Source organism: Mobula hypostoma, chromosome 8, assembly GCF_963921235.1.
Source record: "Mobula hypostoma chromosome 8, sMobHyp1.1, whole genome shotgun sequence".
NCBI classification, from domain to species: Eukaryota; Metazoa; Chordata; class Chondrichthyes; order Myliobatiformes; family Myliobatidae; genus Mobula; species Mobula hypostoma.
In genome coordinates, this window is record NC_086104.1 from 26950682 (window position 1) to 26964321 (window position 13640).

General features: G+C 39.8%; 1 protein-coding gene across 1 annotated transcript in view; it reads left to right on the forward strand.

The window, feature by feature from the left end:
* The window catches only part of LOC134351139 (WD repeat-containing protein 64-like), a 134656-nt gene that overhangs the window by 4701 nt on the left and 116315 nt on the right, over positions 1 to 13640 (forward strand). Inside the window, exon 2 of the mRNA XM_063057253.1 lies at positions 302 to 432. Coding sequence (XP_062913323.1) covers positions 302 to 432 — 131 coding nt within the window. The remainder of the gene's footprint in view (positions 1 to 301; positions 433 to 13640) is intronic.

Below are 13640 nucleotides of genomic sequence, written 5' to 3' on the forward strand. Positions count from 1 at the left end.
GGGTGACCCCAGCTGTTATCAATACACTTCAGAGTTTGTCTGGGGTCTGCCTGGCGTCAGTTGTAGCATAAGCAGGATTTGAGATATGCACCAGCTGCCTAAAGTATCTTATGCTTTAAACTTTCCCTTTCTAATGAATCTTAATAAATCTGACCTCTGTTTTATTCCACAGTTCCTGCATGACCTGCTGAATATTTCTGATGTTTTCTGTACTTCTATGTCAAGCATACAAAATCATTCATGTGAAATATATTTACGTATGAATATACATTTCAGCGTACTTATTTATTTTTCTTACTAGACCCTATGACATATGATCAGTTTTATGATGCAGTTCAACATCTCTTCAATGATGAATTGAAAAGTGAATATATAAAGGCTGTTTTTAAGAAGATTAATAGCCATTTGGATGCATTTGTTGATTGGACCGAAGTAAGTTTTATGACAATATTTTTTGTAATGAAGGACATTTTTATTTTTATGCTGTTATGCAAGTGTATATTTTGTTTCATTGCATTAGGGTAATTATACTTAACCTCAAACTGTCAGGTTCAGCTGTCTTAGAAACATAGAAAACCTACAGCACAATACAGGCCCTTCAGCCCACAAGGCTGTGCCGAACATGTCCTTACCTGAGAAATTACCTAGGGTTACCGTAGCCCTCTATTTTTCTAAACTCCATGTACCTATCCAGGAGTCTCTTAAAAGACCCTATCATATCTCGATGAAGATAACTAAATGAAAAGGATGGACACTGATATTTAAATAATGCAAAATTGGCATAATTCAGATTTTGTAGCATACTTTGTAGCTATGTTAATGTGTGCACCATATAGACGTCTAATGTAAGATCCTTGGAAAAGCATGGAGTAAATGTACAAACCAAAGGATAGAAAGAGATACTCACTTGTCCAATAAGAACATACAATGTTGACTCCAGTGTCAACTGGGCTTGGGCTGAAGCTCAGTTAATATCAAGCAGTTATTTATTCTGTTATTTATAATTTGCTCCAGCTATCATTAAAGTTGTATGTGATTGTCCATTTCTGTTTTGAACTTGAAATATTTACAGTTGAAGTCAGAAGTTTACATACACCTTAGCCAAATACATTTAAACTCAGTTTTTCACAATTCCTGATATTTAATCCTAGAAAACATTCCCTGTCTTAGGTCAGTTAGGATCGCTATTTTATTTTAAAAATGTGAAATGTCAGAATAATAGTAGAGAGAATGATTTATTTCAGCTTTTATTTCTTTCATCACTTTCCCAGTGGGTCAGAAGTTTACATACACTTTGTTAGTATTTGGTTGCATTGCCTTTAAATTGTTTAACTTGGGTCAAACATTTTGGGTAGCCTTCCACAAGCTCCTCACAGTAAGTTGCTGGAATATTGTTCCATTCCTCCAGACAGAACTGGTGTAACTGAGTTCAGGTTTGTGGGCCTCCTTGCTCGCACATGCTTTTTCAGTTCTGCCCACAAATTTTCTAGTGGATTGAGGTCAGAAAAATATGTCAAGTCTTGATCATCCTTGGAAGCAATTTCCAAATGCCTGAAGGTACCACGTTCATCTGTACAAACAATAGTACGCAAGTATAAACACCATGGGACCACGCAGCCGTCATACCGCTCAGGAAGGAGACACATTCTGTCTCCTAGAGATGAACGTACTTTGGCGCGAAAAGTGCAAATCAATCCCAGAACAATAGCAAAGGACCTTGTGAAGATGCTGGAGGAAGCAGGTAGACAAGTATCTATATCCACAGTAAAACGAGTCCTATATTGACATAACCTGAAAGACTGCTCAGCAAGGAAGAAGCCACTGCTCCAAAACCTCTATAAAAAAGCCAGACTGCAGTTTGCAAGTGCAGATGGGGACAAAGATCTTATTTTTTGGAGTAATGTCCTCTGGTCTGATGAAACAAAAATTGAACTGTTTGGCCATAATGACCATTGTTATGTTTGGAGGAAAAAGGGTGAAGCTTGCAAGCTGAAGAACACCATCCCAACCGTGAGCATGGGGATGGCAGTATCATGTTGTGGGGGTGCTTTGCTGCAGGTGGGACTGGTGCACTTCACAAAATAGATGGCATCATGAGGAAGGAAAATTATGTGGATATATTGAAGCAACATCTCAAGACTTCAGCCAGGAAGTTAAAGGTCGGTCACAAATGGGTCTTCCAAATGGACAATGACCCCAAGCATACCTCCGAAGTTGTGGCAATATTGCTTAAGGAAAACAAAGTCAAGATATTGGAGTGGCCATCACAAAGACCTGACCTCAATCCGATAGAAAATTTGTGGCCAGAACTGAAAAAGCGTGTGTGAGCAAGGAGGCCTACAAACCTGACTCAGTTACACCAGTTCTGTCCGGAGGAATGGAACAAAATTCCAGCAACTTACTGTGAGAAGCTTGTGGAAGGCTACCCAAAAAGTTTGACCCAAGTTAAACAACTTAAAGGCAATGCTACCAAATACTATCAAAGTGTATGTAAACCTCTGACCCACTGGAAAAGTGATGAAAGAAATAAAAGCTGAAATAAATCATTCTCTCTACTATTATTCTGACATTTCACATTCTTAAAATAAAGGGACAGGGAATGTTTTCTGGGATTAAATGTGAGGAATTGTGAAAACTGAGCTTAAATGTATTTGGCTAAGGTGTATGTAAACTTTTGACTTCAACTGTATATGAAATAAAGATTTCATAATAAGCTTCATTTTATTTTAGACTGCTGATTATTAATATTTGTGGATTTAATATTCTATTAACTTTTTTTCATTATTGTCTGCAATAGATTTACTTTGAAATTTTCCCACAGCAAGTAACTTAGATATAATTAAACAGTGTGTCTCTTTTAATGATTCTGGTTTTTTTTCATTCGTTTCACAGAGTGGATTCATTTTTCACTTCAAGAATTTTATTTTGCAATTAAAAGAACTGCTTAGTAATTTCCTAATGATTCAGTGGTAAACATCTTCTGTCCTTTTTTAAAAAGGGGGAAGTGTTGTTTTGTCACTGGCTACAATGTTCAAACCAACCTCTGGAACAAAGGCAGCCTATTTATTCTGAAGTCAATAAGACTATAAAACAATAAGATATAAGAGCAGAATTTGGCCATTTGGCCCATCGACTTGACTCCACTATTCCACCATGACTGATTTATTATCCCTCTCACCCCTATTCTCCTGCCTTCTTCCCATAACTTTTGACATCCTTACTAATCAAGAACCTGTCAACCTTCACTTTAAATACTGTATATCAATTGACTTGGTCTCCACTGCCATTTTTGACAATGAATACCGCAGATTCAACACTCTTTGGCTGAAGAAATTCCACCTCATCTCTTCTCTAAAGAACGTCCTTCTATTCTCATGGTGTGTTCTCTGGTGCTAGACTCAACAAATATGGGACACATCCTCTCCATATCCTCTCTATCTAGGTCTTTCAATATTTGATAAAATTCTATGAGATCCCCCTATTATCCTCCGGTGAGTACAAGCCCAGGGCCGTTTAAATGCTCCTCATACGTTAACCCTTGCATTCCCATGACCAGTCTTGTGGACCCCCTCTGGAACCTCTCCAATGCCAGCACATCCTTTCTTAGATAAGGGACCAGAAACTGCTCGTAATGTTACAAGTGAGTCTGACCAATGCCTTATAAGATCTCTGCATTACATTCTTGCTTTTATATTCTAGTCATCTTGAAACGAATGCTAACATTGCAATTACCTTCCTTAACACTGACTCAACTTGTAAGTTACCATTTAGGGAATCCTGCAAAAGGACTTTCAATTCCCTTTTCACCTCTGATTTCATCAAATTTGCCTGCAACTTCCAGCCTGTTCTCAAATTTATGTGGTTCATTTCCAACACCTCTCTCCTCTTTCTCCATCTCTCTGTCTCTCGAGACAATTTGTCCACTGATATCTTTTATAAACCTGATTCTCTCAGCTACCTGGAGGGTAAACATCTTCCCACCCTATCACTTGTAAAAATGTCATCCCCTTCTCTCAGTTCCTCCATCTCTGCTGCATCGACTCTCAAAATGAGGCTTTTCATTCCAGAACTAATGAGATGGTCCTCCTTCTTCAAAGAAAGGGGCTTTCCTTCCTCGACAATCAGTGCTGCCCTCACTCACATCTCTTCCATTTTGTGCACATCTGCCCTCACCCCATCCTCTTAGGATCGCACCTGGTATAAGGTTCCTCTTGTCCTCACCTACCACTCCACTAGTCTCCGCATCCAGCACATAATTCTCTGTAACTTCCGCCATCTCCAACAGGATCCCACCACCAAGCACATCTTTCCCTTTATCCCCACTTTCTGCTTTCCGCAGGGATCGCTCCCTATGCAACTTCCTTGTCAATTCGTCCCTCCCTACTGACCTCCCTCCTGGTACCTACCCTTGCAAGCGGAACAAGTGCTACACCTGTCCCTACACACCCTCCCTCACCACCATTCAGGACCTCAAATGTCCTTCCAGGTGAGGCGACGCTTCACCTGTAAGTCTGTGGGGACATCTGGAGTATCCAGTACTCCTGGTGGATCCTCCTGCATATTGGCGAGATTGGGAGACTGCTTCACTGATCACCTATGCTCCATCTGCCAGAAAAAGCGGGATCTCCTGGTGGCCACCCATTTCAATTCTACTTTTCATACTTCTGATAATGGTTCCCCCCCCACCTTTTATCATTCCTCCATTCCCACTTCCCTCTCTCATCTTATCTCCTCACTTGCCCATCACCTCTCTCTGTGCTCCATCCCCTTCCCTTTCTCACATGGCCTTTTGTCCTCTCCTATCAGATTCCCCCTTCTCCAGATCTTTATCTCTTTCACCAATCAGCTTCCCTGTTCTTTACTTTTCCAGGTTTCACCTATTACCTACCACCTTGTACTTCTTCCTCCCCTCCCCCTATCATCTTTGCTCTGACTTCTCATCTTTTCTCCAGTCCAGCTGAAGGGACTCAGCCTGAAATATTGACTGTTTACTCTTTTCCATAGATACTGCCTGCCCTCCTGACTTCCTCCAGCATTTTGTGTGTGTCCCTTTATTCCTACTCTTTGCCAATCAGCCAATCATCTATCCATCCTGGTATCCTTCCTGTAATATGGGTTTTTATCTTAACAGCCTCACGTGCGGCATCTTGTTAAAGACCTTCTGAAAATCCAAGTAAACAACGTTCTGTGATTCTCCTTTGTCTATCCTGACTTTTAGTTCCTCAAAGAAATCCAACAATTTTGATAAGCAAGATTTCCCCTTAAGAAAACCGATTTTGGCCAATTTCATCATGTGCCTCCAAGTACCCTGAAACCTCATCCTTAATAATTGACTGCAACAACTTCCTAACCATTGAAGTCAGGCTAACTGGCCTATAATTGCTTGATTTTTGCCTCCTACCCTGATTAAGGAGTGCAGTGACACTTACTATTTCCTATCCTTGGGAACCATTCCAGAATCTAGTGACTTTTGAAAGATCACTACCAATGCGTCAACAATCTCTTCAGCTACTGCTTTCCTTTCAGAGCCCTGGGCTGTAGTCCATCTGTTCCAGGTGACGTATCTACCTTCAGAACTTTCAGCTTTCCAAGCACCTTCTCCTTAATGGCAAATACATTCCCTTCTGCCCCCTAGCAATCTCAAATTGCTGGCATACTGCTGGTGTCTCCCTCAGTGAAGAATAATGCAAAATATATTAAGTTCATTGGTCATTTCTTTGTCTCCCATTACTGCATCTCTAGCATCATTTTCCAGTAGTCCAATATCCACTCTCACCTCTCTTTTAGTATTTATGTATCTGATAAAACTTTTGATATCCTCTTTTATATTACTGGCTAGTTACTTTCATATTTCATCTTTTCTCTCATTATTTTTTTAAATTGCCTTCTGTTGGTTTATGAAAGCTTCTAAATCCTCGAAGTTCCCACTAAGCCATGGTGATTAATGGATGGGAATGAATTTTGTGTGCTGTCTGATCCTGATGAATACATGCAGGTTAAGCATTTTCATTACTGAAAAATAGGTTCAGATATAATGTGCAATTTAGCACCCATCTCTCCATAATAACCTTCTGATTATAGTTGCAGCTAGTACAGCTATGAGTAACATTGACTCTCGATAATGCAGAGAAAGTTTAATGAATATTGTTAAGATTAAACGGAATTAGGATTTAGACTTGCTGTTTTGTTAGAAATAAAATGTAATAATTAAATTATAACAGTAATGAAATTTATAAGAAAATGTATTATCTATATTGATTTTTTGCAGCTTTTTGGTTATTTTCCATCTGAAGGACAGGATATCATGAAAGAAACACCAGTATTTTTGCTTTCAAAGCGACAATGTGTTGAACTGAGAGAAGGTAATGCAAAGGATTTCCACATAATTCTTAGTTATTAGTTATCTGGTAGCTAACTATTTAAAGTATGTAATCATTGTTGACAAATAATGCTATGCAACTTTGTACCTTGCCTTCCAGGTGTTAGAATATGTTAGTACAGTGGATTCCAGTTAATTTGACCATTGGTTAATTGGGGCAGCTACTTATTTGGGACAATTTAAAAGAACAAAAAAAATCAATAAAATAGCTGGCATTCTCTTTGTCTATTTGGGACATTATGTTGCTTACTTGGGACAGGAAACTGTTTCCGAACAGCTTCTAACTAGTGTCAGTTAGGTGGACGTGTGGCCATTGGATACTACACCGCACTTAGAGTGAACAGTTCTCAAATAGCTTCAGTTGCATGTGTTTGTGTTCAAAAAGCAGTGATTTTTCTCACTGATAGTTGGTGAGAAGTGAATAGTAAGACAATACAGGATTTTTCTGCTCTCTGCATTTTCAAGCATTCAGGTTTGGAGATTCCAGAAATGGCAGGAAATGAAAACAAAACAATTTCACTACTTCCATAAGTTAGGAGCCATGAAGAATTAGAAAGCATTGACAATCAACTTGAAAATGAAGATTTGGAGGATGCAATAATTGGAAACTTTGTATGAAGGCAGTCCATTATTGTGCTGATTTTGTTCATTTATATTCAATCAAAAGAACATGACACTGTGCACTGGATGAATTCCTCCCTCGATAACGATTAGGAACTATTGCACAGTTTTATAGTACTGTATTTGCATGATAATGTTCTAATTTGTTCTGTATTTCATTTAAATATATAACTTGTTGCTCAGTTAAATGGTACTATGTCTTTTTTAATACAGTACCTTTTTAATTATTTTCATGCAAATTTGTTTAGTTGGGGCAGACACTTAATTGGGCTGAATTGTACTGGTCCTGATATGTCTTTATTAACCAGAATCCACTTTATTTAGATAATAGTGAGGTATCAATAGTGAGCTTTGTGTTATATTGTATACAACAATCAAATTCTCAAAATAAGCTTGGAAAGAGTCCTATAGAAAGGGTGGAACGTCAGTTCTGGTTAGGTGAACCTTTTTAATGTAGCAGAGTTAACTCTGGCATGCTATTGAAGCATCCGTTCCAGATTTCCTCACCAATTAAGAAAAGCAGTCATGAAGCTGGTGAACTCTCAGCAATACCAATGGTGCACATTCAATGGGTTTGTTTCTATGGGATATTTCAGTATTGCCAATGAAAGAGGAATGTGAGCAGTGGGCATGCCAAGCTTTTCCTTCCTGTCTGGATGACATTGTGGAGGACTTGGAGTGATGGGAAGAATAAGCGTACAGTTGTTTGGCCTGGCTGTAGAAAGCAGCAATAAGAACTGTTCTTTCATTTCTGGATTGGGAACTGCAAGCTGCCTAATGGCCTTACTAGATCAGTTGTGTGGTCTGTGATTTGTATACACTCATGACATATGTGGAGCATGTACAGGTGATGTGCAATGCTACTGTGAAATTGATTCATGGATATGCAATTAACACCATGGAAAGCAGATCTTAAAACAGATTGAAACTGTGCAGCTGCACAATACAAAGGATTATCAATAATTTGTAGCATTTTGTGGGGATTACCTGTATGGGAGCTCGTTGCATTCACTGAAGACAAAGACTGCAGTTGGAGGAATTGGGTCAATCCGCATCTTGGTGTATTTGCCTTGCTGTTTGAGAGAGGGAGATTAGCTGATGATTGCACAAAGTGGCAGTAGCGATAACCAACAAGGAAAAACCCAGCTATTGCTCCCTGACATTCAATGTCATTACCATCACTGAATCCTCCATTATCAATATCCTATAGGTTACCATTTAGCAGACATTGAACTGGAATGGCCATACGGAAAATCCTGGCAATTCTGGGCAATGTTTCTCACTCTCTGCATGTCACCTTGGCCAAGCAGAGGAGCTTAGTAATTGACTAAGACAATTGTGCTGATCCAAAGAGCACTATATGAGGTCCCTCTTATCCTTGACTATTTGACTTTACAATGAGTCAACCTACAGAAGGTGGAGTGATGATCCCCTTCTGTTAGACTGTTTGAGATAACTTTTTTATTTGTTTTTACTTCTCTTCTCATATTTGTATATTTTTATATTCGTGCACTTGTAATGCTACTGTGACACTGCAGTTTTATAGAAACATAGAAAACCTACAGCACAATACAGGCCCTTCAGCCCATAAAGCTGTTCCAAACATGTCCTTACCTGAGAAATTACCTAGGGTTACCCATAGCCCTCTATTTTTCTGAGCTCCATATACCTGTCCAGGAGTCTCTTAAAAGACCCTATCGTATCCAACTCCACCACTGCTGCCGGCAGCCCACTCCACGAACTCACCACTCTCTATGTAAAAAAAAACTTACCCCTGATATCTCATTTGTACCTACTTCCAAGCACCTTAAAACTGTGCCCTCTCATGCCAGCAATTTCCGCCCTGGGAAAAAGCCTCTGACGATCCACATGATCAATGCCTCTCATCATCTTATACACCTCTATCAGGTCACCTCTCATCCTCTGTTGCTCAAAGGGAAAAAGGCCGAGTTCACTTAACCTATTCTCAAAAGGCATGTTCCCTAATCCAGGCAACATCCTTGTAAATCTCCTCTGGACCCTTTCTATAGTTTCCACATCCTTCCTGTAGTGAGGCGACCAGAAATGAGCACAGTACTCCAAGTGGGGTCTGACCAGGGTCCTATATAGCTGCAACATTACCTCTCGGCTCCAAAACTCAATCCCATGATTGATGAAGGCCAATGCCCCATATGCTTTCTTAACCACTGAGTCAACCTGTGCAGCAGCCTTGAGTGTCCTATGGACTCAGGCCCCAAGATCCTTCTGATCCTCCACACTGCCAAGAGTTTTACCATTAATACTATATTCTCTCATCATATTTGACCTACCAAAATGAACCACCTCACACTTATATGGGTTGAACTCTATCTGCCACTTTGCAGACCAGTTTTGCATCCTATCAATGTCCCACTGTAACTTCTGACAGCCCTCTAACAACACACAACACCTCCAACACTTGCGTCATCAGCAAATTTACTAACCCATCCCTTCACTTTTTCATCCAGGTCATCTATAGAAATAATGAAGAATAGGGGTGCTAGAACAGATCCCTGAGGCACACCACTGGTGACCGACCTTCATGCAGAATATGACTTGTCTACAACCACTCTTTGCCTTCTGTGGGCAAGCCAGTTATGGATTCACAAAGCAATTTCCCCTTGGATCCCATACCTCCTTATTTTCTCAATAAGCCTTGTATGTGGTACCTTGCCAAAGGCCTTGCTGAAATCCATATACACTACACCTACTGCTCTACCATCGTCAATGTGTTTAGCCACATCCTCAAAAAATTCAGTCAGGCTTGTAAGGCATGACCCGCCTTTCACAAATCCGTGCTGACTATTCCTAATCATATTATGCCTCTCCAAATGTTCATAAATCCTGCTTCTCAGGATCTTCTCCATCAACTTAGCGACCTCTGAAATAAGACTCACTGGGTCTACAATTTCCTGGCCTATCTCTACTCCCTTTCTTGAATAATGGAATAGCATTCGCAGCCCTCCAATCCTCCAGAACCTCTGCTGTCCCCAATGATGATGCAAAGATCATCGCCAGAGGCTCAGCAGTCTCTTCCCTCACCTCCCACAGTTGTCAGGAGTACACCTCATCTGGTCCCGGTGACTTATCCAACTTGATGCTTTCCAAAAGCTCCTGCACATCCTTTTTCTTAATATTTACATGCTCAAGATTTCCAGCCTGCTGTAAGACATCCCTACAATTGCCAAGATACTTTTCCATAATGAATACTGAAGCACAGTACACATTAATTACCTCAGCTATCTCCTCTGGTGCCACACACACTTTTCCACTGTCACACGTGATTGGTCCTATTCTCTCACATCTTATCCCCTTGCTCTTTACATACTTGTAGAATGCCTTGGGGTTTTCCTTAATCCTGTCTGCTAAAGCCTTCTCATGGCCCCTTTTGGCTCTCCTAATTTCTTTCTTGAGCTTCTTCCTGCTAGCCTTATCTTCTAGCTCTCCATCATTATCTAGCTTTTTGAACCTTTCATAAGCTCTTCTTTTTTTCTTGACTAGATTTACAACAGCCTTTGTACACCATGGTTCCTGTACCCTACCATCCTTTCCCTGTCTCATTGGAATGTACCTATGCGAACTCCATACAAATATCCCGTGAATATTGGCCACATTCCTTCTGTACATTTCCCTGAGAACATCTGTTTCCAATTTATGCTTCCAAGTTCTTGCCTGATAGCCTTACTCCAATTAAACGTTTCCCTAACTTATCTGTTCCTATCCCTCTCCAATGCTGTAGTAAAGGAGATATAGTTGTGATCACTATCTCCAAAATGCTCTCCCACTGAAAGATCTGACACCTGACCAGGTTCATTTCCCAATACCAGAACAAGTACAGTCTTTTCTCTTTAGGCTTTTCTACATATTGTGTCAAGAAACCTTCTTGGACACACCGAGCAGACTCCACCCCATCTAAACCCCTCACTCTGGGGACATGCCAATCGATATTTGGGATATTAAAATCTCCCACCAAGACAACCCTGCTATTATTACACCTTTCCAGAATCTGTCTCCCTATCTGCTCCTTGATGTCCCTGTTACTATTGGGTGGCCTATAAAAAAAAATACCCAGTAAAGTTATTGACCCCTTCCTATTCCTAACTCCAACCACAGAGACTCCGTAGACAATCCCTCCAAGTCTTCCTCCTTTTCTATGGCCGTGCCACTGTCTCTGATCAATAGTGTCACACCCTCATTTCCTTGGGGATCAATAAAATATCTATCTATCAATTTATCTATCTATATATACAATGTGGCTATAATAGCAAGTCAGATTCTAGAAATCCTGCAGTGAGTAACTCAAATCCTCTAGCCCAATTGATAGGCACCCTTATTCATAACTATTCACCCACGGCACATATTAACAGCAATGTTTACCATCTACAATGTGTGCTGCAGAAACTCACCAAGACTCCTTAGACAACAACTTCCAAATCCACAGCTTCCACCAGATAGAAGGATAAGGGTAGCAAAAGTATGGGAATGCATAGTTCCTTGCAGCTCAGTCTGCATGGCCCTCATTCCTTGAGTAAACTAAAAAAAATAACATGCTATAATCACAGGTTCAGCAGAAACAGGAGAGAGGTGTTGCTTACACTTCAATCACAAACAAGAGAAAAACTGTAGATGCTGGAGATCCAAGCAACATACTCAAAAAGTCGACTGCACTCTGTTCCGTAGATGCTGCCTGACCTGCTCTTCCTCCAGAAGAGCTTGTGTTGCTTGTGTACTGTTCAGCTAGGCCTTCAAATATACAGTAGCAAACTATGACAAATTCAGAGTGGATCAAATTATAAGTGCATTTATTGCTTGGAAGGGACGGCCTACCTCCATATGTTAAGTCAGTAGGTAGCTTTAATCTTGCAACACAAAACAAAACATTTTTATACTTTTACAGAGGCCAGTAATACATTATCTTCATGTTTTTGAGGTCACTTCATCCTATAGTGGTATTCCTTCCTTATCTGCATCTGTCACATCTTGTGACAGAAGAAAAAAACATGATCATATGTCTAATCAATTCACTTATTTTTGAGCATGTTTTTTTATCTGCTGTCAAACCATTCCTTGGCATAAACATACACACCCTTCTTGTAAGTCTCCATCCAAACCAACAAAGCACTCTGGGATCAAACAGGTTCCGTTTTGTCACATCATATTTTACAAAAATTATGAATTCGCAAAGACTTCAGGGTTACATATACATTTCCATGGAGGCCAAAGGCTTTTCTTTGGCTTCTGGGGCCCTATGACACTAAAAAGGGTGGGATCTTAAATTTTTACTGGCTGTAAACTGACAGCTGCTGCTGTCCTACAGATAACTGGCTGTAGTTTATCAGATTCTGATTCATTTGTTTATCACATGTACATCAAAATGCACAAAGAGGTGTGTGGTTTGTGTTAACAACCAACACAATCTAAGGATGCAACATCTATTTACACATCCATCTCTAACACAAATTTCTTGTATTTCAGCAGGATTACTGTGACATTGCACTGGAGAAAAAAGTTGTTGAATTAGTGTTTTATTAATATTATTTCATTAGAAATCTTTAGAAGATTGCTGAAAAATAAATGGCACTGATGTATCAGACAATCATAGATAATGTTGGAAAATAGTGATTTTTTAAAAGAATATTATTTTTACTGAAACCATTGATCTTGTTGTAACAGAAGAAAGAAGAAAACATGATCATATTCAATGCATCATTAATGTGCCCCAGCTTGATCAAATAATAGCAGCTACTCAAAAAGGAATGATTTTGCTTTATAACAACCAAGTAAGTCCAGAAGCAACTTCCCTCTTTATAGTTATCAGAAAAAAATTAAAAATCTGAAGATATCTGGCTAAACTTTAAACTTTATTGAGCCAGTTATTCAGAAGTCTTAATGGATAAAGTTAGTCGTCCTTCATTATAAGGGTAATGTGAATGCAATGTGCCAAGAAACTTGTTTTCAAACCCTGTTTGGGAGCCAAAGTGTCTACTGCTTTTAGCCATAAGCCCTATCAGAGAATCCACAGAATATGACTTAAGTGGTGAAATTTACCTTTTTAAAAACTGATACAGTTTAGAATTCTTAGCTTTTCTCCCAATTATGGTGAGCTGAGCCCCGACCTACATAATTTGCAATGGTTACTGTTCTCCACGACATTGACAGTCCTGAATATTAAAAACATTGCTCAGCCTTAAAGCACATTCTCCATGACAATTACTAAATCTTTATCCTGACGAAGGGTCTCGGCCTGAAACGTCGACTGTACCTCTTCCAATAGATGCTGCCTGGCCTGCTGCGTTCACCAGCATTTTGTGTGTTGCTTTATTTTATTTATTCAGTTTGGGAATTTAACTGTTATTGATTAGGCCAGCACATAATTGTCTAAGTATAATAAGCTGCAATCTTGAGGTTCTGATTAAAGCAGCTCACAGTGGCTGGGGAGTTCCAAGATCTAGACCAAGTGATGGTAAAAGAAATGGGCAGTATGTAAGGTGTAAACAAATCAGCAGTTGTCAGTGTTTCCCACCTTCTGGAATTGAGTGCGGAGGGTGCGGATCTGGGAGTTTAGGTAAACATTCATTATCATCATTATGTCCTGCGTCATATGATGCAGGGGATCACGGTC